We start from the raw sequence: 27,612 nt of genomic DNA, 5'->3' as shown, positions 1-27,612 counted from the left end.
TTTTTTGACATAATGCAAGTATCTTTGATGACAAAAACACATTGCAGTGAAATGATTCTGTAAAATATTATGTCTTTTATTTTTATTGGATGTCCCTTGTGTAGGTTTCAGCATAGTATAATGTACAGCTCTGCAAAATACTGAGGCCACATCAAACTTTCAGTTTTATGTATGTGCATAAAAATCTAACTTTTTGTATTGTTTTATGAAACATTGGCCACATTTGAATTCTAATTCCAAACGCAACTATTGTCATTTGGAACATCGAAATTCTAAAAACACACAGTGTCTTTACACATGAAGCTAAAATAAAATAAAAGTGTATATGCATGAATAAATAATAAAGAAATACCAATGTTTTTTCTTAGGAAGGGTTCCACAGTCAACATTTGGTGGAGTAGCCTCGATTCATAAAAAATAAAAAAAAAGAGAAGAAAAACATGTGGCGTTCATTTTTCTCCAGAGCTGTGTGGTTGGTGAAATTGAGCCGGGGGGGCAGTTGTCCCCTGCAGGGGTGGTAGGGGGTTAAATAAAGGGGACCCCCGTTATGCACACAGGCGCCAGGACGCTGGGGCTCGATCGGAGGGTTAAATAAAGGGCGTGTGGGTGTGTGTGTGTCCGCAGCATGACGACCCCAGAGCCTGAGTGCACTTCCTGCCTGGAGAATGCCATGCAGCTGATGATACAGACCTTCCACAAGTACTCCGGCAAGGAGGGCGACAAGTTCACCCTCAGCCGGGCGGAGCTCCGAGAGCTGCTGACTGAGGAGCTGGGGCACTACTTAGGGGTGAGGACCCCAACGCACACACTCACATACTCACACATTTACACTACCACTCACACTCACATACTTACACACTACCACTCACACTTACATACTCACACACTACCACTCACACTTACATACTCACACACTACCACTCACACTTACATACTCACACACTTATACTACCACTCACACTTACATACTTACGCACTACCACTCACACTTGCATACTCACACTCACATACACACACTTACATATTCACACATACACTACCACTCACACTCACATACTCACACACTCACACACACTTACATAATCACACATACACTACCACTCACACTTACATACTTACACACTCACACACACTTACATAATCACACATACACTACCACTCACACTTACATACTTACATATACACTACCACTCACACTCACATACTCACACACTCATACACTCACACACACACTTACATACTCACACATACACAACCACTCACTTACATACTCACACACTACCACTCACACTTACATACTCACACACTCACACACTCACATACACACTTACATATTCACACATACACTACCACTCACACTCACATACTCACACACTCATACATACACTATCACTCACACTTACACACACACATACACTACCATTGACACTTACATACTCACACACTCATACACTCACACACATACACTACCACTCACACTTACATACTTACACACTCACACACCACACACACTACTGCTAACACTTGCACTGTCACACAAACTCACACTTACATACTCATCATCACACACACTACCACTCACACACACACAGTACACACATACACACACACGTGCACACAGTCATACTCACACATTCTCACATGCACACAGTCACACTTACATACTTACACTCGCACAGATACACTCACTTAAACACTCACACTCTCACACACACTCATACACACTCACACACCCACTTCATTCACACATACATACTTACACACACTCACTTAGACGTTAGTCGGATAGGCACACACACTCATACACTCAAACACTTGCGCCCATTGAAGCACACGTGTTACCATGGATACCAGCCTCTCCTGTCTGTCCGTCTGTCCGTCCGACAGAACGCCCAGGACAAGGAAGCGGTGGACAAAGTTATGGCCGACCTGGACGCCAACAACGACGGGGAGGTGGACTTCACCGAATTCATCATCCTGGTGGGGGCGCTCACGGTGGCCTGCAACGACTTCTTCGACAAGGACAAGAAGTAGAAGAGCAGAGGAGGCGGGAGGGAGGGTGAGAACGGGAGGGGCGAGAGGACGTCGTCTCCACGACAACGATGAGGACGAAGAAGACAACGACGAAGAAACACAGCCCCACACACGCACACACACATTCTCTCTCTCTCTCACACGCCCACACACACTCGCTCTCTCTCACACACACACACACACACACTCTCACACACACACTCACACACTCTCACGCTCTCACACGCAATCTCTCTCACTCACACACACATACACACACACACACACATTCCTCACGACAGAAGGGGAGTGTGATAACAAACAGGGTGCAGGGGACACGGTCACGGAAAAGACGGAAACAGCGTCACCTCTCACCCGCTTCAGCCCTCTCTCGTGTGACACTGTCACTGGATCTATCTTCCCGTAATTCCTCTAAAAACCCTGAGTTTTTGTGTCTGTTGAAAGTCCAACCCTCAGCCATGGGGACCAAAGCAAATGTAACATAACACATTTTGAGTAATGTCCACAAGAATTTTGTTTTTCAAAGAGATTAATATTGATATAGATATTTGTTATTTATTCAATGTTAAATGAGTGAATGGTTTCTTCTTTATAGGGTTGTCACTGATCTTCTCTTGTTATGTACCAAACTGTTCCTCCTTATTTAAATAAACCTAATATTTAACCAGCTGTGTGCCTTTTCCATTTTTGGTCTTTGAATTGGGCTTTGTCTCATTTCGCAGATTAATTGTGTTCAGAGACGATAAGGAGCTTATCAACGCATTACAATAACGTGATTTTGTCTCTAAACTTTCTGTAAACAATAGTCAACATCAGTGCTTCCCAAACTCCCCTGTACCCCTGTGTTTGCTGTTTGTTTTTTTTTGTTTTTTGGGGGGGTTTCAACCACAATTGCCATCAAATAATTTTAACAAGCTGTTCATTTTTCTTAATCCTTTCATCTTAAAATCGATTATTTACCTTAATCCAGAAATAGCTTCGAAATGGCACGAAGAAAGAAAATACCATGTTCATATTTTGCGTATTGCACCATCTTTCAAACAACGACATAAGATGAGGTAACGCATAAAATAATGAGGTTAAGTAATAGGCTTCTAATTAGGCAGTTTAGTTTCACGTGTTTAATTAAATGTTTTCGTTAAACATATCAACACAATGCAGGTTTGCCTGGTTATCAATTGCTTTGAATTTTTATTTGTCATTATCTCCCAAATAGCTAACACTTTCAACTAGGAACATATTGATTCATTTAAGTCTTTAATTTGATCAGTTAAAAACAATTAACCAGTTTTTATGCACATTTTTCTGAAAATGTGTTGACATTGTTTGAATATAGCACAATAGGCACATTATGAACATCGGGACGTTATTCTTTATGGTATTCATGTGGGTGTAAGTAATCCCCCTAAATATGAAAAGCAATAAAAAACAAAAATTACATCTTGTTCAAATTTTTGGAATACATTACATTACATTAATGGCATGTGCCATTACAATTGTGCCTGGAACCAAAACCAGCATACACAGGGGTACTCCAGGACCGAGTTTATGAACCACTGGTCTACATCATTCAACGTACAGGCAATATTATCCAGAAATAGAAACCCTGGAAACTTGCGTCGTTTGGATAGGTAGGTTGTATTAGGCCCCCAAAATACCATTACTGACATTAATGCAGTGTGATGTCACACCCACAAGATGGCGACATCCAGGTAATCTATCCATTATTAGAGGGGTCCGCAAATCGCCGCGTTTTTTCAGATGTTCTACTCAGACGAAATATCTTTTAATACAGCAAAACTACCAATGGGATTAAGACGTGACTTCTGCGGTGACGGCGAAGAGCTCTGAAAGAGGTAACTGCAGGCCGTACTTGCGAATTAATATTCTAGTAGGAACAGCCTTCAGGCTACCACCTTGCGATATCATAAATTAATCAACGTCAGATAAAAACCTCTGTTTTGCAGTAGAGGCCTAACCGGAATACACGAGGAATGTGTACACTACAGTGCGCATGGATAGCACACACGGTTTTGTGAAACAAACAACCCTGCGTTAACAAAGACCTGTATGTTGGTAGCTAGCTGGCTACGTTAATTAGCCTAACAGTGCCCTCCATAACATTTGGGACAAAGACCCATTGATTTGCCTTTTATTAGACTTCGAATCGCACAATTAACATGTGGTTGAAGTGCACATTCTCAAATTTGATACATTTTGGTTTCAGTATGTAGAAATTCCAGCGTGTTTATATATAGTCCCCCCAAGATTTCAGGGCACCATAATGTTTGGGACACATGGCTTCACTAGTGTTTGTAATTGCTGAGGTGTGTTTAATCGCCTCCTTAATGCAGGTATAGGAGAGCTCACAGCACCTAGTCTTTCCCCTAGTCTTTCGATCACCTTTGGAAACTACTATGACTGAGAAACAAGAATAAAACGGCTAGAGACATTAGCCTAACCTAAAGATGAACTTATACAAAAGTGATGGCAAGAGCAAAGTATGGAGAAGAGAATCTGAGATATCTGAAGAGAAGAGAGATCTGCCTAAGATCCAAAGCATCCCAACACATCCGTGAAACACGCTGGTGGGGGTGTTCTGCCCTGGGCAGGTACTGGCTCACACATCTTCATTGATAATATAACTATTGATGGTAGGAGCAAAATGAATTCTGAAGTGTATCGGCATATCCAATCTGCTCAAGTTCAAGCTAATGCCTCAAAACTCATTGTTGGTTCATTCTACAGCAAGACAATAATCAATTTTTCAAAAAAAAAGGTAAATTTTTGAGCGACCGACTCAGTCACCCGATCTGAAGCCAATTTAGCATGCCTTTAAAGGGGACTAGCGCCCGAAACAACCATGAGCTAAAGATGGCTGGAATACAGGCCTGGCAGAGCATCACCTGAGAAGACACCCAGCGACTGGTGATGTCCACGAATCGCAGACTTCAAGCATGCATTCAGAGGATATGCTAAACATGACTACTTTCATTTAACATTGTCTGTGTCCTGTGTGGGGCGGCACGGATGGTGCAGTGGGTAGCACTGCCGCCTCACAGCAAGGAGGTTGTGTTCGAATCCCTGTTGGCCGGGGCCTCTCTGTGTGGAGTTTGCATGTTCTCCCCGTGTTTGCGCGGGTTTCCTCCGGGTACTCCGGTTTCCTCCCACAGTCCACACATGCAGGTTAGGCTGATTGGAGAGTCTAAATTGCCCATAGGTATGAGTGTGTGAGTGTGTGAGTGAATGGTGTGTGTGCCCTGCGATGGACTGGCAACCTGTCCAGGGTGTATTCCTGCCTTTCACCCAATGTATGCTGGGATAGGCTCCAGCCCCCCTGCGACCCTGTTCAGCATAAGCGGGTTAAGATAATGGATGGATGGATGGATGGATGGATGTGCCCTGTGTCCCTAACATCACGGTGTCCTGAAATGGGGGTTTTGTGTAAACACTGCTGTAATTTCTACACGGTGAAGGTCGGCCTACTTTCCTTCCCTCAGTGAAGCCTGGAATGCAGCAGCTTGTAGAACTAGCTAGAAAAATAATTGCGATGGGTTTAGCAAACTAGCTAGCTCAGCATCCTAGATACCAGATATGTTTGAATCCTCCAGGCGTCACTGAGGAAAGGAAAGTGCCTTTGGCAATACCAAACACCCCCGTTCAAAAATGCTTCGCAGTCAGATGACAGCGCATTTGTGTGTGTGTGCGTTTGCGTCTGCAGTCCGTCTCCGCTCCCGTGCCCTCACCTTCGCACGTATCGTATATCGCGAATCGCATCGCGCGTTTGACTCAGCGTTTGCATTCTCTCTACATTTCTCACTCTGTCTCTCTGCGCTCTGCGCTGGACCTCGTTATGCCCTGTTTCCCAAAATCTGAACGAGTGCCACACATTGTCGCACGAGCAGAGGAGACGCCGCGGAGCGAGATGTAGCGTCTTTATTTGACACATGGAGGAGGGGAGCGCTAGGGGTTTTGGGCAGAAAGGCTGGGGAGATGGAAGCTGCTGTGACTGGAGATGGAGGTTTTGAATGAGAGGAGATGCACTGAGTCTGTCAATCATTTATTTGTTTTGAACCAAACCGGAAGTGCTGCTTGCCGTAGCAGACCATTGATTGGTTCAAGTTATAAAATTATTTTAAAATATTAAAACATAGTAGCTAGCCTTCCAAGCAGGGGTCTTCCCCAGCTTACCTGCAAAAAATCATCAGACCCTACACCCCTGCCAGACCTCTTCGTTCAGCCTCCACAGGCCGCTTGGCAACTCCCCCTCTCTGAACTTCCACCTCACGCTCACGACTACTGTCTGTTCTGGCTCCACGGTGGTGGAATTAACTCCCCGTTGAGGTCAGAACTGTAGAATCTCTTCCCACCTTCAAGCGCAAACTGAAGATGCACCTCTTCAATCAGCACCTCTCCCCGTCCCTCCCTACCTCCCTGTGAACCTTAATTGTTGTCTTTCTGTGATTTACTTTTTTGTGTATCAGTATTTTTTGTTTGGCTAGTTAAGTTAGGTAATTTTTGCTTTGTTGTTTGTTAATTTGTTTGTAAGGCCCTGGTCCTTATCGTTGTTGTATAGGTAGCAGTTGGTAGGGTCTTTCAGCGCACTTATCCCTGGTTATGGGTATGCACTTTGTTGTACATCGCTCTGGATAAGAGCGTCTGCCAAATGCCATTAATGTAATGTAATGTAATGTAAAATATCGGGTGAATTCAGGTAATTTGGGACACTTCAGTTTCAAGACTGGTGGTGAGGGCAGACTCAGAAATGGAATTGGCAAAGCAGTGTCCCAAATTACCTGAATTCACCTTACAGTCTATGTCAATGAGTTAAGTCACTGATATACACTATAATCTCTCAGTGACCACTTTATAACAGCAGGTAGACCTGCACATAAAAGCATGTAGCCACGGTCAAGAGATTCAGTTGTTGTTCAGGCCAAACATCAAAATGGGGAAGAAATGTGATCTCAGTGACTTTGACTGTTGTTTGTTGAGTTTGATTATCTCAGCTGATCCCCTGGGATTTTCATGCACAACAGCCCCTAGATTTTATTAAGAACAGTGTGGAAAAACAACAAATATCCAGAAGGAGTGAGAATGAAAGCTACGAAAGACCTGAGCAGAGGAAGACGAAGAGAGATGGACAGATCAAAAACGGAAGACATTAATCAAGGAAGGCGATCAGCCCGGAAAGATGGAGAACGATGGATGTCACCTGAGGCAGGAGGAGAAGATGGAGGAAAAGGGATAAAATGGGGCAAAGCCTGAAGACATTAAAAGAAAAGAGAGGTGTGGGAGTTGCATGAGGGGAGAATAGGAAGCTAAACGCCATTATCTGTCGCTATTCAGACGCATTAACCCAAACTGCTCCTGCCCGTTTGAGGGGGACAATAGGTCCTTGATCCAGGGAGCCTTTCTGTTGCCGACACATTCCAGCACATTCCAAACCCCCCCCCCCCCCCACACGCTCTGAGGTTTAGTTTCCAGGGAGGTCTCCCCTGACAACCACTTCTCTCGCTGACTGCAGACGGACAGACAGGCGGACAGACAGAGGGACAGGCGGACACACGTCTGGCTAAAACCTTGCCTTTATACGCCACAGCACAATGTCCTCCACCGACTACACCTCACTTGTTACATGCCCAGCGCGGTCTCTATACAGAAGTGTATTAATACATGTTTTTGTGCGTGTATTATACGTGTCGTACGCGACGTCAGATGTCCGTTCTCGGCTAAATAATCGCATCTCACAATGTCTCGTATCGTTATCTGTCCATGTCGAAGGCGTCGCTTCGCGAGGTCTGGTGGAAATATCTTAAACCTCCGAACCACGGCTCCTTCGGAAGGAAAAAAAAGTCTGTTTCTCCTTTTCTTTCTCTCCTTCTCCTCGCTCATTGCTGCTTTAAGAGTGTGCTTCGACGTTCCAAGTTCCCGGTGGTTTTTCTGGAAGCTCCAAGCATTTGCGGGGGGAGCCTGAGTTGGCATTTTTCTATCTGTCTGCGTAGAGAGAGGAGAGAGGGATCGGAGCACAGTACCCCCTCCCCCCCCAGCTCCTGTCTAATTGCCTGTGCTGTTGTCTAAAAAAAAAAGTTTAAGGGGTTGGGGGGGGGGGGGGGACGTCCCAAAAAGGCGGGTTGTCATCCTATTGACAAAAAAAAAAAAAAAAGTTTCATATAAATTTTCTAAACCTTGTATAAACTCGAAATCTGTTGCTTTTGGGAGTTTTTTTTTTTTAGATTAAGTCCAGTTTTGCAAATGCGTCAAAGAATCTTTCCGGGAAGGCCCCCTTTTTTTTGTGTGTGTGTGTGTGTGTGTGTTTTTTTACCCCCTCCCCCTGTCCCAAGGCTGATCAGCATTGGCTGCTGCCATTGTCCGTCTGTGATGCGGAGGGGCTGATTGGTCAGCCGGGCGTTTGGAGGAGGGCCTTGGCGGTGGTGTTCTGGAAGAGCGGCTGCATGAACATCCCCACCGTGCCGACGACGCAGACGAAGACGAAGATCCAGAGGAAGAGGCGATCGATCACCATGGCAACGTACTTCCAGTCCTCGCTTACCTGGGGGGGGGGGGGCAGAGGGAGAAGTTTTAATGCGCTGATGATGTCACACATCGCCCTGGTAACCGCGGTGAACGGTATAAAAGGGCCGGGAGCCTAGTGTGGTGTTGCCAAGGGAGATGTTGTTGCCAACGGCAGCTGTGTGCTGAGCAGTCAGGTACAAAATGGCCGCCGCGCCTCGCTGATTTGGGAGCGACCCAGGGCAGGAGCCGTGCAAATATAAAACCGTTATTATTATTATCATCACAAAAATGGTCTGTTATTCGGTTTCATTACTTCTTTGCAGTTAATATCCATTCATGCAGATGGTTATTGACTGGAAGGCATCCAGGTTAAGTGCCTTTGCTCTAGGGTACAGTTGCAGTGCCCCACCTGGAAATCGAACCCACACCACCTGAAAGGTGGATGAAAAGAGGGGTGAAAGTGGGTAGTAGCAAATACGAAATATGAACAATAGATAAGCTACTGTATTAGCTACATATTTTGCACCCACATTTTTTTAAATTAACCACAGTCGTCTCAAACTACTATGTGTTTTGATAAGTGAAAAGAGGTTGTGGTGTTAGAAAAAAAGGTTTCCTGATCTAGTAATATAACAGAATGTCCTACCTATAGGAATTACATCCCTTTCTATATATAGTCCCCTTATATGTAAATATTTTATGGGACCAAAAGTAATTGGACAGTTGGCTTCATTAGGCTGGTGTGTTCAATCGCTTCCTGGTATAAGAAAGCTTTCAGTATCTAGTCTTAAATTGACTTTCAAACAGATCTACAGAGGCTACCCTGCGAGACGAAAACCGGATGGTCAGCTTACATTTTGCTACACAAGTAGTACCTTAAAGAGCCTGCCGAATTCTGGAAAAGAGATGTACACTAGTGCTCATCTTATTGATGTTCCAAACCATTTGTCTCTGACTATTTGTTACTTATTTCTCAGCCACATAATGGCTACCTTGACATTCATTGGCACACCTCTGGTTCTCTTGTTGACAAACGCCACTAAGAGACTCCCAATGCAATCAAAAGCCTAGAATATCAAGACTAGATACTGAAAGCTTTCTTATAAGGAAGCAATTGAATATACCTGACTAATCAGAAACAGCTGAGAAGCCAACTGTCCAATTACTTCTGTTGTGTCGAAAAAAGGGATTTAAACTTTGGATACAAATACTCTCAAATTAAAGGTGACAGTCTAAGCTGTAACCTATTCGTTCCTACATTTCGAAACCAATGTGAAGGAATGCAGAGCCAAAAGAACAGAATATATTCCACCGTCCAAATAAATATGGACCTCACTGTATGTCAGCAACACAGAAGCACATCGCACTGCTGCTGCAGGCAACATGGTGATAAAATAAGTTGGCACGTGGATAAAAGGGTAAAAGGATAAAAACCAAAATCGCAAGGAGAATAGCCCGGCTCTCACTCGGGAGCGATTCTCAGAAAAAGGCCCCGCCCCGCTCCCTGCCGGTCTGGCAAGCTTTGGGGACCACCTGCACTGCGGGACTGCATTTTTGTTTTTTTGCAGCCGGTGTTGGGTGCGCAGGTAAACACACCTGAACAGGGCTGAGGACATGCTCGCTGTACGACAGGGCCCTGCTCCTGGCTGCGGTCCACCGAGTGCTACAGTGTCCTCGAGTTTTCTGTTTCATCCCAACCTTTAATAACTTAAAAGGCTCGTTTACTCGACGCTGCTGGTTCAAATGACCGTGCGCTGTAGGCGCCTGGCCAGTAATTTAACTCTACTGGACCAGGGCTGTGGCTATTCCCCCCCCCCCGCCCCCCTTTTCTCTAAGTGGGGTATGCTACTGGAGCATAACCGATAATAAAAAAAAACGAGAACTCACGCTCTGGTCTTCGTCCTCGCCCTTCATGTGGTCGGCGATGAACCGCACCCCCTCCACCGCCTCCTCGAACCCGGGGCAGGCCTGCCCCAGCAGGGCCTGCGTCAGGATGGGCGGCGTCGGCTGCGGGGGAGGCTGTTTGGCGGGCCGCGTCAGGCTGGAGGTCTGCAGGGGGGCGGAGCCCACGCCCACGCTGTCCTTCCTCTCCCGCAGCCCGTTCTGCCCCTCCGTGGCCCCGACCCCGACCCCGGGCTCCGCCCCCAGCTGCTTGACGGACGCCTGGTTAACGTAGCAGGGGCAGGGGTCGCCGTTGCCGCCCGGGGGGGCGGGGCTTCCCGCCGGCGTCGCCCCCGCTCTCCCGACTCCCCCCACGACCCCGGCCCCCTGCTCCAAAGCCCGCCTCTTCCTCCTCAGCCGTTGCCGTTGGCAACCGTGGCGGGGCTGCTGCATGAACAGGAGGGTGGGCAGCCGGTCGAGGAAGACCAGCTTGACCCAGGGGGGCATGGTGTGGGTGGTGGGGGAGCGGTGGTGCACGTTCAGCACGCACACGCTCGTGACGATGGAGAAGGTCACCAGGACCATGGTGAACATCAGGTACTTCCCCACCAACGGGACGTCCAGCGAGGTCGGGGGCACGATCTTGGAGATGAGCAGCAGGAAGACGGTGAGGGCCAGCAGCACGGAGATGCACAGGGTCATCTTCTCCCCGCAGTCGGAGGGCAGGTAGAAGACCAGGATGGCCAGCGAGGTGATGAGGACGCAGGGGATGATGAGGTTGATGGTGTAGAAGAGGGGCTTGCGCCGGATGATGAAGTCGTAGGTGATGTCCACGTAGGCCGAGTCGGCCGGGTTCTCGTTGCGCCGACCCGGCAGGGCGATGATGTCCCACTCGCCGCTGGGCGTGAAGTCGTCCATGCTGGCCACGTCGGTCTTCAGGACCAGGTCGATCTCGGTGCGGTCGTAGGTCCAGGAGCGGAAGCGGAGGGTGCAGTTCTGCTGGTCGAAGGGGAAGTGCTTCACCTCGATCTTGCAGGCGCTCTTGTAGATGGCGGGCGGCAGCCAGAAGACGCTGCCGTCGTGCGAGACCACCGCATTGGAGTAGAAGGACACCTCGTACATCCCGTCCGCACTGTGGGGAAGGGCCGAGAGGCACCTATTAGCACTCTGAGTTTCGCAGTTCAGCACCACAAGACTTAAAGATGGTGTGTTAACACCATGTGATTACATACTTACATACTTGTTTATTCGGACAAAATACTTCTGGTCCAGACCTGGGTCAAGTATGTAATTATGTTGAATTAAAATACAATACAATGGGATTCGTAATTGGTTTCTGCGTTTGTCTAAGCTTGCCTGCATATGTTATTGGAACAAATGATCCAAAAAATTTCAACCCTGCCCGTATGCTCCTCCTTGCAGGCTCAAATGCACCAGGCAGGATCAATGGCGCAGAGATCAATAGTTCAATTACCATTTGAACCCGTTTCAGCCAAAAGAATTTGTTAGCACAGACAGAAGATTTGTTAGCACTTCATGTGTTTCATTTTTAAACAGCTAAAATACTTCTTATCACATCAAACCTCTCCTCACTGCTCCTCAAAAACGTCACATAATGAAAAATGATTCCTCTATTTGACCTGTATTTGGACGGTGTGTAGCAGTGACTCCGCCCTGTCTTGGTACCTAACCTATCAGACGGATAGCCTCACTGTTATGCTTAAACCTGCCGATCAGTGACAACGCTCGGCTCAGAATCTCTAACGGCGTCTCCACTCTTTCCACATTAATTACACGACAGCGGCTGAGTCATCCAGAGCCGGGTGTTGTGTCTTTACATTCGTGACCGGCGACTTATTGGGCATGACATCACTTCCTGTTTGAACATCTCCGTGAAAGAGGCCCGGATTATGTGGCAAGTCGGCGTCTCTCTAACCCGAGTGTGAATGTTTCCATAGAAGGGCCTACACTGTCTGCCCTTGTGTTGGATCCGCTCACCTCCCTCAGGTCTGATTAACATTAATGAGAGCGATACTGAAGGTGACACCGGGTGCCTGCCCCCCCCCCCCCGTCCTCAAGCTGTCAAGCTATCGCGACATAGCGTGTATCTGCACCCTGCGAAAAAAACCCACTGCGTAGATCACCCCCGCTGTTGTGTTTATGTAACAATATTCAGTATTAATGATATTCAGTGAAGGAACAACAGCAGAGCAGCATTTTTCTAAGCCTTTATCCAACGCAAAAAAAACGCTGCGCTGTAGCTTAAATTGAATTTGACTTTGAGGTGTGGGTCGGGCCGTGGTCCAATGACACACACGGCGTGGTTCAAATGGTCAAATAAAGTAAAGGGCTCTGGAAATCAATATGAACTGCGAGGCAATTTTATTTTGCCTCTCGAGCTTCTCCATCAGCACTTTAGTTCCAATGTCTCCACGAGACGGATGTCCTCATAAAAGTGCTCATTCCGGGTTGGTGCAGCAAATATACGGAAATTCTTTCTTTTTTTCGGGGTGAATGAAGGCGGTACATAAAGCATTTTCTCTCAGCGGTTGGTAGGAGGCATATGTCAATTTAATACATTCATAAAATTTGTACATTTAACTGGCATCACGGAGGTGCAGAGGCATATTTTGACAGGGTGGCGTTACAAACGACAGACGAGGCACATTCATCTGAGTCTGTGTGTGAACGTGAATGTGCGGAAGGTGTGTGAAAGCAGACGCTTTGTGAACGGGGGGCCGGTGTCGCGGCTAAGCGGTCCCTGCGCCTGCTTCCTGCCGCCTCGGGGGGTGAAGGGAAATTAGTGGCGAGCGGGAGGGAGAGGGGGTGGGTGTGGGGGGCGACAGGCGGGGTACGTGCGGGGCCCGACAGAGACACCCGCGGTCGCAGCCAGGTGTGCAGCGGGCAGCTCTGCGGTGGCGCAGGTCGAATTCGACAGGGGGAGGAGGAGGAGGAGGAGGAGGAGGGGCGAGGAGGAAGTCAGGCAAGGACAGCAGGGACACTTCTGTTACCGCCGGGCGGGTCAGGTGACTCGGAGACGTCGGGCGGAGAAGAGCCCCGGCTAATTAGGCTCGGTCGAGCGGGCCGCGGGGCGGAGGGCCAGGGCGGCGGGACGGGGGGACACTGTGGCCTCCCGCCACGGGCCGGAGGTAAGAGCCGTGAAGAGCCGGCGAGGTGGAGAAAACTAACCGAATTACACGCTCGCTCCCCCCCCCCCGACGTTTATTCGTGCTTACCGCCGCTCACGGGCGGATGCACTCACGTTCATTACGTATTAAACCGCCGCTGGATGAGAGCGTCTGCTCAACTAACGTCTCGCACGTCGGCCGGGCGAACGGGCGCCGCTGACCCCGTGACCCCCGAGGTGCGGCTGACGCAAAGGGGGGCTCGTCCCCCGCGACCGGGCGCCTTCTCCAGTGCCTCGGCTGAAGTTGAAGGTCACGGGGGGGGGGGGGGGGGTCTGATGTCAGACTCGGCTAGGATGGCGGAGGTGACAGGCCTGCCTCTCCCGGCCCTCTGGGCTCTAAGTGGCCGTAATACTCCTGTAATGACACCGCGGCGAGGCGGCTGTCACTCAGCTGTCGCCCTCGGTTACCCTCCGGGAGTCCGATTGCAGGCGCTGGGCGTAATCCCTGATCCCGTCGCTAACCTTAAAAGCCGGCCCCGGCTCTCCTGCGAGAAAGTGGACCCCGGGAGGAGGTGCGTCAGCAGGAAACGGCGTCGCATCGCGACATCACCGCGTGCGCACGCATGTCTCCGCAGGTCTCTTTACAAAGCGTGAGGGTTTTTTTTCAAGCCCATTTCCATATAAATGACTTTAACGCGCGTCATTAAAGTATGTCTGCAAGGGTAAACCACTGACACCATTTGGGAAAACGCCACCCCCCCCCCCCCCCCCGCCCTGCACCAAACCGGTTTTGTGTATTTGCTCTGCGTACGTGTCCCATTACGTGTGTGTGTGTGTGTGTGTGTTTACCGCTAAAGCTCACTTAACGACAATTACAATTACAGGAGAATTAGCTCCAGCAGTGCCTCTCATTTAGCGCGCAGTTCACACCCGGTGGGATGGAAGATGGAGGCACTGTGGGGGGGGGCGGGGGGGGGGGGGGGGGGGGGGGCAGGGGGGGTGTGTGGTTGTGACACTCACTTGTTGTAAAGCACAACATCTGGCAGCCAGATGTGCTTAGAGGGCAGGCGAACCTTCAGCATCCCGTCAAACTCTTCCGGGACCCAAGCCAACCGGTAGTCCTGCCACTCCTCAACACACAAGCGTGGAGAGAATACATTTCAAATGGCAAGTCTGGGGTGAACCTTTAAGGTGTGACATCACAAATACGTGATTAGAATGTTCTTACCTGAAAATTCTGATGCTCATGCGACAATCACTGCTGCTAATCGAACTGGCACTCCAATTCTAGAACCCTGGAATTCTAGAGTGCCTAGAATTCTGGTTCCAGCTAGACTCTTTAACCCCTTTATTTGCTTCAAAATTCTAAGTCAGGGTTCTAGAGCGCTTCTAGTGTTCTATTCCATTGTGTCCAAAACTGAAATGGCATTTTAGTTTTTTCGTTTTTTTTTTGGTAAACAGCATGTGCCAAGGCTATCATTTATGGTGGGCTATTACAACCCCTGAATAATACGGGCCAAATAACCTACCTAATAATAGCGTGATGATGTGAAAAATAATAAAGATATACTGATGAGTATTTTGAGGTATTTTCCCCTTAGAAATCACCAGAAATTATAATTTCATTCCTATGTATTGAAAATTACATCCATAATTTTTAGCAAATGTTCCAAATAAGTGCCAATTATTAGCCTATTTTGCAATCTTAGCCCTGTGATCTGGTATATTCAGTAACGTCTAAAATACACAAATTGCATTTTGGAATTCAATTGATTATTCAGCTTCATTTGAATTCAGTGAATTGATAGATCATCACAGTTTTTTACCATGGTAATTACTGTGGCTCTCTGAGCCGACACAGCGGGCTGTGTGTCCTTACTGCCTCCCAGCGTCAGCACTCAGTCTTATAAAACATTGATGGGCTCTCTCTCTCTCTCTCCATCACACTCTCTCTCTCACACACTCTCGCTCTCTCGCACACTCTCTCACACTCTCTCTCTCCCTCTCTCTCCCTCTATCCCTCTCTCTTGCTATCACTCTCCCCCTCTCTCCTCTCCTTCTCTCTCTCCCTCTTCAACACTCTCTCCCTCTCTCTCTCTCTCTCTCTCCTATCATCAGGAGGCCACTGGGCAGACCCATAATGAGGGATTGAACACAGCCCCTCTCCCTTGGCAGCTGTGCTCTGGGAACAGAGTTACTCTGTAACAGACAGGCGGACTCTTGTGTTTTCACATGACTGGCCATTCAGGTGTAACCGGCCCCTCAGTTACACAGTCACGTGGAGAGAGAGCGCCTCGGCTATGTCAGTGTATCAGCAATGTGCATGTCTGTCTGTGTCTACGTCTGTGTCTGTGTGTGTGTGTGCGCGCACGTGTGTGTGTGTGTGTGTCTGTCTGTCTACATCTGTGTCTGTGTGTGTGTGTGTGTCAGTCTGTGTTTACGTCTGTGTGTCTGTGCCTACGTCTGTGTGTGTGTGTGTGTGTGCGCACGTGTGTGTGTGTGTGTGTGTGTGTGTGTGTGCGCACGTGTGTGTGTGTGTGTGTGTGTGTGTGAACAGAACCATGATGGAAATTCCAGCTTGGTTTCAGCCGGCTTTTAATCCTGCTGGTTTGAAGTTGGTTTGGAGATGGGCAAGCTGGCAACACAATGGTTGAGATGACAACCATGCTGGAACAACCGTGTCCTGCTGGTGGGCCAGCATGGTACAGACTACAGACCAAATTCGCCAAGTTCCAGATGGTATTCAGCCTGAGGAGACTCTATCGTCGGCCAATAGCCTGAATTTCCAGCAGGGAAAATACAGACCATCAAGGCATGAGTGCCTGCGCAGGGCCCGTCTGTAGTGCTGCAGTGATGTGTGCTTCCGTCTCATAGAGAAACTGACAGGAAATGAGGTAAGGGAAAGGCAGGAAGTGATGCGGCCACTCACCTGTGTTAGCCAGACATTCGTGGTCATGATCTGCTCCCTCTCGTGCTGAAAACGGAAAACGGATCAACAGACAAACGGTCAGCGATAACAGTAAGTGGAAGGCCAGACGGTTCAGACCCGCTCCCAGCTCAACATGGTTCAGCTGTTTGACCAGCTTACATCCAGCTAGGCCAGCATTATGACCGACTCGGCCATGCTGGTTGACCGGCTTATACCCGGCTAGGCCGGGATTGTGATCAGTTTTCAAGCTGGTCAAGCTGGCATAGCTGTATTTTTACAGCAGGGAGTGTCCTTATTTCATTAGGAAGCTGTCAGCAGGAAAACGACACGAGCGAAGAACAGAACAGAATGTGCAGCTTGAAAAAATAGAGACCAGCATGCAGCGCAGCGCAGCTGTGCCCAGAATTACAGGCGGTGACAGCGGATGGCCACTAGAGGGCAGCAGAGAACAGCAGTGCAGCATGGAGGCCCAACACCGAGGGGGCAATGGGTTCACTCACCACACTGATGAGCTGGGCCAGAGACACCATCAGCTGCACCGTCACCACCTCCGACCCATTGGTCGCCGGCCGGATCAGTTTGTTGTAGTGGGCGGGGTTGAGGAGGTACTCCACCAATCGCTCCTCTGTGTTGACCCCGAGACTTCCTGTGGGCGCGGATGACGATGATTGGTCAGGGCGGCACTTTGTATTTGCAATGTAAACACAGTGGAGAACGACAGGCACACCTGCCCGAACGCCAGAGCCTGGTGGGAGCGGCAGCTCTCCTTTGAGAAGGCAAACCGCCGATTCGGGTTTTGAGTCTCCGCTCCTCGACTCTGCGGCGGGGGACTGCGGTGGGGGTGAGACCCTGAACGGAGACGAGCCACCGGCGGCCGTCTTCCCCTCGAGCGCGCGCCACGCTCACGAGAGACGGCGCTCACGTGTTCCGCTTCGCCACAGCTGTTTAAATATAACGGTGTAAAAATAGTGTACGGCGCATCATCGGGGGAGAAAAAAAAAAAAACGCAGAAGAGGAAAACCCTCTCTTTATCTCTCTCTCTCTCTCTCTCTCCCACCGCCCCCTCCCCTCCTCCAACCACCACTCCGTTCTGTGTGGTTCTCACCTCTCTATTTCCCTCCCCCCCCTCCATATCTCCCTCCTTCTTTACCTCCTTCTACTCTACCTCTCCCCTGCTAACGCTAAATTAAATTCTGCTCTCAGACAGAGGTAACTGAATTGCATATAGTGGTGAGGCTCACACACATGCCCCTAGTGCATCACACGTTACAGTACGCTATATTTTACCCCTCTGTCTCTCTCTCTCTCTCCCTCTCTCTCTCCGGGTTCAGTGAGCAGGAATGATGGTTTTACTGCCTGGATCATTGAAGACTATAATCATGCCCCATAAACTCTCGCTCTCTCGCTCTCGTTCTCCCCCTCCATCTCCCGCAGACATCAAAGGCACAGCTACAACCTGTTCTGCCATTATTGTCCTCACTACTGACACAGACTGCTTGTCAGCTGCGTGTGTGCATGTACGTGTGTTTGTGTGCATGTACGTGTGTTTGTGTGTGTTTGTGTGTATGTACGTGTTTGTGTGTGTTTGTGTGTGTGTGATAGAGAGAGAAAGAGAGGGGGCATAGCCACGCTTGTAACAGCATCTGCGCATCAGTGCTTCAAACAGCCCTCTCGCACAGTGCAGCATGCGTGCGTGTATATATATGTGTGTGCGTGTGTGTGTGAGAGACAGTGCGATAGAGAGAGAGAGAGAGTGTAGCTACAGCATCTGTGTGTGAGATCAAACAGCCTTTTCTCCATGCACAGTGCAGTGTGTGTATGTGTGTGTGTGATAGAGTGAGAGAGAGAGAGAGAGTGAGAGAGAGAGAGAGCGTAGCTTCAAACAGCCCTCCATGCACAGTGCAGTGTGCGTATGTGTGTGTGTGATAGAGTGAGAGAGAGAGAGAGAGAGTGAGAGAGAGAGCGTAGCTTCAAACAGCCCTCCATGCACAGTGCAGTGTGCGTATGTGTGTGTGTGATAGAGTGAGAGAGAGAGAGAGAGAGAGAGTGAGAGAGAGAGAGCGTAGCTTCAAACAGCCCTCCATGCACAGTGCAGTGTGCGTGTAACCGTGGCGACCCTCTTCACAGAGGGATATGTCACTGGGCTGGCTGCACGCAGGCCCATGAAGCTTTTCTACATTTAACAAACTAAATCCACAACTATCGCCATTCAGAGCCATACATGAGAATACGCCTGTTCTGCCATGTCATGTTTTGGGCTCTTATGGGAAAAGTCATAAACAATATATCAGTGTATTATAAAATATGAAATCTAATGTATGTGAATCTAATGTCTGTGGCATAATGTATGCATGTCATCTGAATATATCGCAAAATACAGAGCATATAATATTTTATTGATTGACAATTTTACATAGTATGCAGCACATTGTATGTGTGTATGTAAAATGTTTTGTGTATGAAGGTGCCAATTACTAATATATTTCATAACATATGCAATGTATCGTAAATCTCTATAGGTTGGGGAAGTTTTTCATTGTGGCCGTTTTAAATTATTAAGCGATGCTAATGTTTGTCTTTTATTTGTTTGCTCTCTCTCTGGTAAGCTGTAAACTAACAGCGATATGAATATTTTATGAGCGGGGCCGTTTAGGCTACAGTCTGTGTGTGGCGGTGTGTGACCAGTTAGCTCTCGTCGGAGGCACAGGAGCGCAAAGCGCTGCGGGGGGAAAACTGTAGGAGAGAGGCGGCCATGTTTTTGCTCGACAAACCCAGGGACAGGCATAGGCCTACGCGCTTTTATAATCTAGGAAAGGCGTTCTGCTAAAAAAACCCTACGCGGACTGCTCTGAATCATCCTGTTTAGAGAATTACGTGTTCTATATACACGCTTAAATTACAGAGGGAGAGCGAGAGAGAGAGAGAGAGAGAGAGGAAGGGAGGGAGAGAGAGAGAGGAAGGGAGGGAGAGACAGAGGAATGAGGAGGAAAAGGAATAGGGAGAGACAGGGAGAGGGTGAACTGTTTACTGCCGCCAAAAGCTTTTACGACTCAATATCTAAGAATCGATATGGCATCAAGACAGAGCAGCGGTCGGCGAGTGAGGGAGTAAGAGAGAGAGAGAGAAAGAGAGGGAGGGAGAAAGAGAGGGAGAGAGAGAGGGAGAGATACAGATAGCGGGAGAGAGACAGAGAGAGGCGCTGATTTGTGCTTATCGCTGAGGCATGCATTATTGAGTGGGGCTTATAAACTGAGGACATGTCAGAGCAGAGACAGAGCTGATGGAGAGCAGAGACAGAGCTGAGACACAGCTGATGGAGAGCAGAGACAGAGAGCAGAGACAGAGAGCAGAGACAGAGAGCAGAGACAGCTGATGGAGAGCAGAGACAGAGCTGATGGAGAGCAGAGACAGAGAGCAGAGACAGAGCTGATGGAGAGCAGAGACAGAGAGCAGAGACAGAGCAGAGACAGAGCTGATGGAGAGCAGAGACAGAGCAGAGACAGAGCTGATGGAGAGCAGAGACAGAGCTGATGGAGAGCAGAGACAGAGCAGAGACAGAGCTGATGGAGAGCAGAGACAGAGCAGAGACAGAGCTGATGGAGAGCAGAGACAGAGAGCTGATGGAGAGCAGAGACAGAGCTGATGGAGAGCAGAGACAGAGAGCAGAGACAGAGAGCTGATGGAGAGCAGAGACAGAGAGCTGATGGAGAGCAGAGACAGAGTTGATGGAGAGCAGAGACAGAGAGCTGATGGAGAGCAGAGACAGAGAGCAGAGACAGAGAGCTGATGGAGAGCAGAGACAGAGTTGATGGAGAGCAGAGACAGAGCTGATGGAGAGCAGAGACAGAGCTGATGGAGAGCAGAGACAGAGAGCAGAGACAGAGAGCTGATGGAGAGCAGAGACAGAGAGCAGAGACAGAGCTGATGGAGAGCAGAGACAGAGCAGAGACAGAGCTGATGGAGAGCAGAGACAGAGCTGATGGAGAGCAGAGACAGTTGATTGAGGGCTGAGACAGAGAGCTGATGGAGAGCACAGGCAGAATCTGTGTACCACAATGCTGTAGCATGCTGAACAAGTCGACAGTCTGGTTCTACTGTGTGCAGCAATCCAGAATTCTGTAGCACGTGGATCTAGTGTCCAGTCCCACTTATGCAGTAGTCCATCAAGAGCAAATATAATAAAAGGAAAGCTTTGCTCCTTAATGGGAAAATCCTCCATGATAATTTATCTAATCTGCCATTATGATACAGTGCCTGTCCAGTTGTAATGACTTCTGAAAACCTTTAAGAGGCTTATTTATTTATTTTTGTAATTGTTTCATCTAGCTCAAAGGGATAATGCACACCAGCCCATGTGTCAGCACCAATGGCTGGAGGCCTGGTTAGGAAAACAGCTTGTTTCTGTCTGGAGCGTCGTGTACAAGGAGTGGTAGGTTCAGCACATACAGGCTTAAAACTTGCACTTTTATTTATTTTAAAAAGACATTTGCAGAAGGGCCTGAATCAACTAGTGTACATTTATAGCAACAACTGCTACATTAAAATGAAAGTCAAAGTCAATAATTGTCAGTTGTCAGATGCAGTTACCTAGTATTTTCAATAAGAGATTATTATATCATTAACTTTATTTCTAGATTTGACCCCCAGCTGTTAAGACTGTTTTTGCCAAAATCACAGGGGTAAAAGAATATGCCTACTACAGGTTAAAATGCTGCTTTTGAAAGAGAGTCCCATGCTCACATTTGGCCTGGAGTCTGGCAAGACTTTCCGAAAACCTTCTGTGGTGCACCACACATCAATTTCTCACACGCAGTTAACGTAAAAGGCTCACGGGCTAGGAGTACAAGAATCTGTTTAGTTGCAGCTTAGTTGCCTACCATTGAATATATCCACTCACCGAACACTTTATTTGGAACACCTGTATATCTACATATTCGTGAAATGATCTAATCAGCCAATCGCGTGGCAGCAGTGCAGTGCAGGAGCTTCAGTTACTGTTCACACCAACGAGTATTTCTGTAACTGCTGAGCTCCTGGGATTTTTCATGCACAGTTTACTCACAGTTTACTCACAGTTTACTCAAATAACATCCAGTGAGCGGCAGTCCTGTGGATGGAAACGCCTTGATGATGAGAGAGGTCAACGGAGAATGGCCAGACCGGTTCAAACTGGCGGAAAGGCTACGGTAACTCAGACCACACTGTACACTTGTGGTGAGCAGAAAAGCATCTCAGAATTCACGCCACCTCCAACCATGAGGCGGATGGGCGACGGCAGCAGAAGACCACGTCGGGTTCCACTTCTTTCAGCCAAGAACAGAAAGCGGAGGCTGCAGTGGGCACAGGCTCACCAAAACTGGACAGTTATATCGCCATTGGTGTGTGAGTGTGTGTGTGTGTGACTGGATTACATTATTACATTACATTATTGGCATTTGGCAGAAGCTCTTATCCAGAGCGACGTACAGTTGATTAGACTAAGCAGGAGACAATCCTCCCCTGGAGCAATGCAGGGTTAAGGGCCTTGCTCAAGGGCCCAACGGCTGTGCGGATCTTATTGTGGCTACACCGGGATTAGAACCACCGACCTTGCGTGTCCCAGTCATTTACCTTAACCACTACGCTACAGGCCGCCCCTGGATGAATGAGGCATCAATTGTAAAGCACTTTGGATAAAAGCGCTATAGACATGCAGACCGTTTACTGTGTCTTAAAAATATGTATTGTGTGCTAAACATATTTCCAACTGGCCGACATATGCTCTATACAGCTTTTCAATGGTACTGTGTACGTTCAACTGTGTAATAAAAAGCCTGTGCCTCTTCCTCTCAGCTAAAAAAAAAAATATGGCTTACTTCCTGAAAAGAATTGTGCATATCATCTGGGGATTTTAAGTACACTTAATTTATTTTTTAAAAGTTCACTTAACAACTTCCTCATCTAATGTACTGAACTTGCTGGACATGGCCTGTATTTGAGTAGGCAGTATGCAGTAGGACAGTATGTTTAGCAGACAGTGCATACTTTGAGGACACAGTAGTTCGGAGGCTGTTTTCTGGGTCTGAAATTTTGATCGTTTTTCTCTGGGCTGCGGTTCCTCCCAGTTACACAGTGATCACAATGATCTAAAGCAGGGGGTGAGACTCCAGGCCTGGAGTGCAGCAGTGTCTGCTGGCATTAGTGCTTTCCTTTCAGTCAGCAGCCAATTAAGACCTGGGGAACACGGAGTGTGGACTCTTCGGCCAATCAATCACCTAAAATAATTACTCGTACTAAAACGCTCTGAAAGCCAGCAGTCACTGGGGCTTTGGAGGGAGTAGAAAAGCTTCACGATATGCTAATTAGCCACTCATTTTTTCTTCTGATTGGATCAATTCAACATGCGTGCGATGATTGACAGCATGAGGTAGCTCCCCCTAAAATGGCTCTTGTGATAAGCACAATAAGCGGAAGGCCCAATGTATGCTGGGATAGGCTCCAGCCCCCCTGCGACCCTGATCAGGATAAGCGGGTTCAGATAATGGATGGATGGATGGATGGAAGTTATTAAGTTATTATTATGTTACATAAATTACATAAGGTTTCATTTACTTATTTGTATCACATTATTTTTCCTTTACTTCACTTAAGAGATGGCAGCATTTTTCTGACTCCAGTGTTGCACTCAGTAGCAGAATGCAGTACTCTACCCACTGCAACACCACTTGCCCTTAAGTGTTGTTTGACATTGGGAGCAGTTTACTCCTGGTGTGTGAATATGAGCGAGAGAGAGAGAGAGAGAGAGAGAGAGAGAGAGAGCGGGGGGAGGAAGAGAGAGAGACAGACAGAGACAGAGAGATACAGAGAGAGAGAGGGGGGAGGAAGAGAGAGATGGAGAGAGGGAGGGAGACAGACAGACAGATACAGAGAGAGGGGGAGGAAGAGAGAGACAGACAGACAGATACAGAGAGAGGGAGGGAGACAGGGAGAGCGAGGGGTGGGAGACAGAGAGAGACAGAGAGAGAGAGGGAGAGAGAGAGAAAGAGAGTGAGATTGAGAACATATGATAGCTCGTGTGTGGGTGTGCAGGCTGCTATGTCCAGTTCCAGTTTATACAGATGATGTATGTATTCTGATATTAATACTGCTTTGCCCATGCGTATAATGCATAGCCTACCTTAAATGCAGCCTATTCGCGGTACTGATTGGGTGAAATATCTGAGCACGCGATTCCATTTCGGGATCACTTTCCGCCTGGTCATTATTGACCGAAGCCTTTAGCGGAGATGATGGATGGCCAGTGCCCACGTAGAATGCCGTTTAGTTGATTGATTCGATGGCAAAAACAGGAATTGTAAGCCGCCAGTTGCTCCATTGATTTTATAAAGACTGACTGAAAGGTCTCGTCGGCCCCTTTCGAGTTCAACGGAGACATCTCTTAATTCAATGAAATATTTCACGCGGTCAATATAAACAGCCGTGTGGCTGCTAATGAGAGTGCGTTGTGTTATACAACACTTCGCCACGCTGATTAAGGCGAGTATAGGGCGTTAAAACATCCAACATCTTCTTTAACGTAGGCCTGCTTCTCATGCGCACAGCGCGTCTACACCTCCTTCGCGGGGAGCAAACGTCAGGCCCCACGCAAAGTTCACTCTGACCCCTTTCCGTCTGTTCCCCGTGCTGTCAGCCGGGCACATCTGTCGCAGCTAATTACCTCACGGGACTGAGCCGCAACGTTTTCTAGGAAACCACATCGGCTCGGTCGAGTGACAGATGACGCCGAGGAGGGAGATGCGCCGCGCGAATTCGGAGGTTATACATGGAGTGTGCAAAGCAGACCGCTTTTTAAAAAAAAAAATTATTAAAACGAAAGCGTGTGTGTGTGTGTGTGTGCACAGAGAGAGACAGTGTCGAGGATTTCCTGTTTATATCCTGAATAAGTTAATGTAAAATGGTTCTGCGTGGTGCGCTGTATTTCACAGTGCGTTTGTGGGTCCTGTTTTTGTCTTTTTGTGGCGCAATATATTTCAGTGGTTGTGCGCGCGTGCGTGCGTGCGTGCGTCAGAGAGTGATATTGAGTTGACTGAGGATAACTGAGGTTTCTACTGATAATACAGTGTTCTTACGATAAACGTAAAAAAAAGTCTTATTGGCATTAAAAGCGTTTTGACAACAATATATTACGTCAGAATAGTACACAGGAATGTTGCTTTAAATAGGGACTCCCTGTAGCACTGTTGCGGGCATCGTCCTATATCGCTGTGTCATAAAAGCCTCTACCAGAGACTGAGTAAATTTATGGTTATAATTTATGACAGCAATTCCGTTGCCCAACTTATTCGACACCTTTCGAGAAGAAAGTACCTCCAACAGACTTCTTGTGTATTTTTATTACCCCCACTTTAAATATGAACCATATTGTAACCACAATCTATTAATAATGTATACCGGCGATTGCAACTAGCTACCCAAGGTGCACCAGTGAACATAGCGATGCAAAATATGCTGAAGTAGCCAACGACTCGCGGCGAAACGTTTAATTGTCCACTAATTTGAACCTATAAATCAATTTCAAGTTCTGGTTACGTAATTTATGTACAGGCCGTACAACGAAGTGTCTACCTCACGGTCTGAGTGAACGGGTAATATCATAGTTACCCCCTCTGGTTATTTATCCGTTAAATAACATTGATAAACAAGTTACTCACTTTTCACAATGGCGAGCAGGTACAGCAGCATCCAAGGACCCATCGCAGCGCAGAGGAGAGCTCATCCGCAGCTGGTAAAATGTTTGATGTGTGCTTACGAATGGATGTTTGCGCACATGTATGCCATATAACGGAGTCTTTTTTTATTTGTGTATTATTTGGTAACTGATGCGGTTACGTCAGTCCTTCCCGGTCGAGGCATTGTTTTCCCGCTGTGGCGCGCATAAAATCTCCTGTCCGGAATCCAGGTATGTCCAAACTACTCGTTTTGGGTTACGCGAACGAACGAGAAAAGCGGAGGAGTAGAGAGAGGGAGGGGTGGGAATATATCAGAATTTCCCATCCCTGATTACGCTGGGCAGTCGTCCCTCGCGCTCATTTTCCGTCGCACCTGAAACGACGAGAAAAAATCCACATTGTCCGTGTTGTGCGCTGTATAAATATCAACGAGGGACAACAGAATCAGCGGAGGATTGTGGCGTTTGTGGTTATATGCTCAGTGTATCTTTGGAGAGTGAGAGAGACGAGATTACAATGCAAAAAAAAAAGTCGGCAAGTAGTAAGTAATTAACCTAACCACAGGGTGGTTGTTGATGCTCGCCTTTCGTTATTTCTGTGTGTATTTTCCTTCGTTGTTGTTTTGTTTTTGTTGCTGTGGTTGGTTGTCGTTCGGAGCTATGTGATGTGCGTCGATGTCTGTGCGTGCGCCGCCGCTGCCTGCTGCGACCGTACTGGAGCTCCGGGGACCAGAGAGTGTCGTTCACGCCTGAAGAGGAGAGACGCTGCCGTGTGGCTATATTCAGACTCAGTTAGCATCGGCGTTGTCTGACTGCTAACCCCCCACCCCCCCCACCCTACACCCCTCTCCGGCAACTGACGATCGAGCATATTTGCCTGCGTTTCATGCTCACTGAAATTCAACCCCCCATCCATATCGGATAGTCTTTTTTACAGAATGTTTCAGCACCTGCCCGAGAGTCCGTTCAGGTGCGCAGACTTTTCTCTGGCCCTATTACAAGTGGCATCAACGTCACAACCGATTCTATGTTCCGATGCCACCATACCCCTCCTTTACTCAGCTATCTTTTACGTGTCTTGATTTTTCTTTTCTTTTTTTGTCATTTTATCCCATTCAAACTACCTCTATAAACATAGCGGGATGGGGTAGGGGGTTGAGAGAATAAACACAATAATCGCAGGATTACAGAGGTGAATCTGAAAGGAGACGGCAAGGTGATGATAAGGACTTAGAGGGAGGTGTGCGTGTGGTCAGGGAGTAAAACCAGGTAGAGAAAAAAAACATTCCTGAATTAATAACAACCTTTCTCTTTCACTCTGCTTCTCTCTCTCTCTCTCTCTCTCTCTCTCTCTCTCTCTCTCTCTTTTATCACTATTTTCCAGCCTCTTTTTAATCTCTGTCCCCCTCTCTCTCTCCCTCTCTCTGTATGTCCTGCTCCCTCTCTCTCTCTCCCTCCCTCTCTCTCTCTCTCTCTCTGTCTCTCTCTCTCTCTGCAGTGGGGGCCTTGCTCTGCTGTTTGGAGTCGTGTCCATGAATCATTTAGGAGATGGAACCTCCCTGAGTGCTTCCTCTAACTTCACACCAGTGCGGAGACTGCCTCTCTCTCTTTCTTTCTCTCTCTATCTATCTCTCTCTCTCTTTCTCTGTCTATCTCTCTTTCTCTCTATCTATCTCTCTGCCTCTCTCTTTCTCTGCCTCCCCCCTCTCTGCCTCTCACTTTTCCTCATTCTCTCTGCTTCCCTCCCTCTCTCCCTTTGCATCTCTCTTTCCATCTTTCCCGTTGCCTCCATATCTCTCCCTTTATCTCATTCTGTCTACCTCTCCCTCTCTCTTCCTTTCTCTGCGACAGGTCTATGGGCCATGCGTCAGGTTGAGAAAGTAAAAGTCCTCCCTGGTATCTTGTTCCCAGCACTGTCAGAAAACCACGGCGAAAAACTGCCTCAACTTGCCCACGTGCTCCGAGAGATGTCCTCGGAAATACTGAATCATGTGTGTGTGTGTGTGCAAGTGGGTGCATATCTGACAGAGTGTGTGCGTCTGTGACAGAGTGTGTGCGCATCTGTGTGACAGAGTGGTGTGTGTGTGTGTGCGTGTGTGTGTGTATGTGGGTGTACTGGGATGTGCAGCATTCCCAGCACATGAAAACAGGCACTGAAGCATACTAGGTTTTCATCACAAATCTTACCCTAACAAAACCTGCGGCATTCCAGACGTACAGAAGTACACATTCTGCAAAGTTTTTGATGATTAACTGACACACTTTAATAATATTAATGATAACAATTCCTTAGTTTGACATGAACACCCAGTATATATGTACACATTTGTATAAAACACTAACAGCAATTTTAAGACATATTCCTTCACGACTAATATACAAGTCACAAAGAATCCAACTGAATTTCAGATTTAGGGA

The 27,612-nt window shown here is 47.8% G+C and overlaps 2 protein-coding genes across 2 annotated transcripts; one reads left to right on the top strand and one right to left on the bottom strand.

Moving 5' to 3' along the window:
• Positions 1-311: 311 nt before the first annotated feature.
• Positions 312-2,693, top strand: LOC133136434 (protein S100-A1-like). Its single transcript, XM_061253908.1, has 2 exons — positions 312-787; positions 1,888-2,693. The coding sequence occupies exons 1-2, from the start codon at positions 626-628 to the stop codon at positions 2,032-2,034; spliced, it is 309 nt and encodes a 102-aa protein (XP_061109892.1). The 5' UTR covers positions 312-625; the 3' UTR covers positions 2,035-2,693.
• A 5,432-nt stretch (positions 2,694-8,125) lies between these two features.
• Positions 8,126-25,895, bottom strand: LOC133136433 (neuronal acetylcholine receptor subunit beta-2-like). Its single transcript, XM_061253907.1, has 6 exons — positions 25,178-25,895; positions 16,988-17,133; positions 16,488-16,532; positions 14,579-14,688; positions 10,438-11,563; positions 8,126-8,587 (listed from the first exon to the last, which is right to left on the bottom strand). Exons 1-6 carry the CDS (start codon positions 25,218-25,220, stop codon positions 8,435-8,437), a joined length of 1,623 nt encoding a protein of 540 aa, XP_061109891.1. The 5' UTR covers positions 25,221-25,895; the 3' UTR covers positions 8,126-8,434.
• Between the last annotated feature and the right edge of the window lie 1,717 nt (positions 25,896-27,612).

This window comes from Conger conger, chromosome 9, assembly GCF_963514075.1.
Source record: "Conger conger chromosome 9, fConCon1.1, whole genome shotgun sequence".
Classification (NCBI taxonomy): Eukaryota; Metazoa; Chordata; class Actinopteri; order Anguilliformes; family Congridae; genus Conger; species Conger conger.
The sequence above is the reverse complement of the archived record's forward strand: the minus strand, read 5'-3'. Positions and strand labels throughout refer to the sequence as shown.

Bases quoted from the DNA above. Each gene is read 5' to 3' on its own strand.
- LOC133136434 (XM_061253908.1), top strand. From the start codon at position 626: ATGACGACCCCAGAGCCTGAGTGCACTTCCTGCCTGGAGAATGCCATG. The intron at 788-1,887 runs GTGAGGACCCCA...TCCGTCCGACAG, and splicing joins AGCTGGGGCACTACTTAGGG to AACGCCCAGGACAAGGAAGC.
- LOC133136433 (XM_061253907.1), bottom strand. From the start codon at position 25,220: ATGGGTCCTTGGATGCTGCTGTACCTGCTCGCCATTGTGAAAA. The intron at 11,564-14,578 runs GTGAGTGTCACA...CCTTCCCCACAG, and splicing joins GATGTTGTGCTTTACAACAA to TGCGGACGGGATGTACGAGG. The intron at 8,588-10,437 runs GTGAGTTCTCGT...CCCCCCCCCCAG, and splicing joins GCGAGGACGAAGACCAGAGC to GTAAGCGAGGACTGGAAGTA.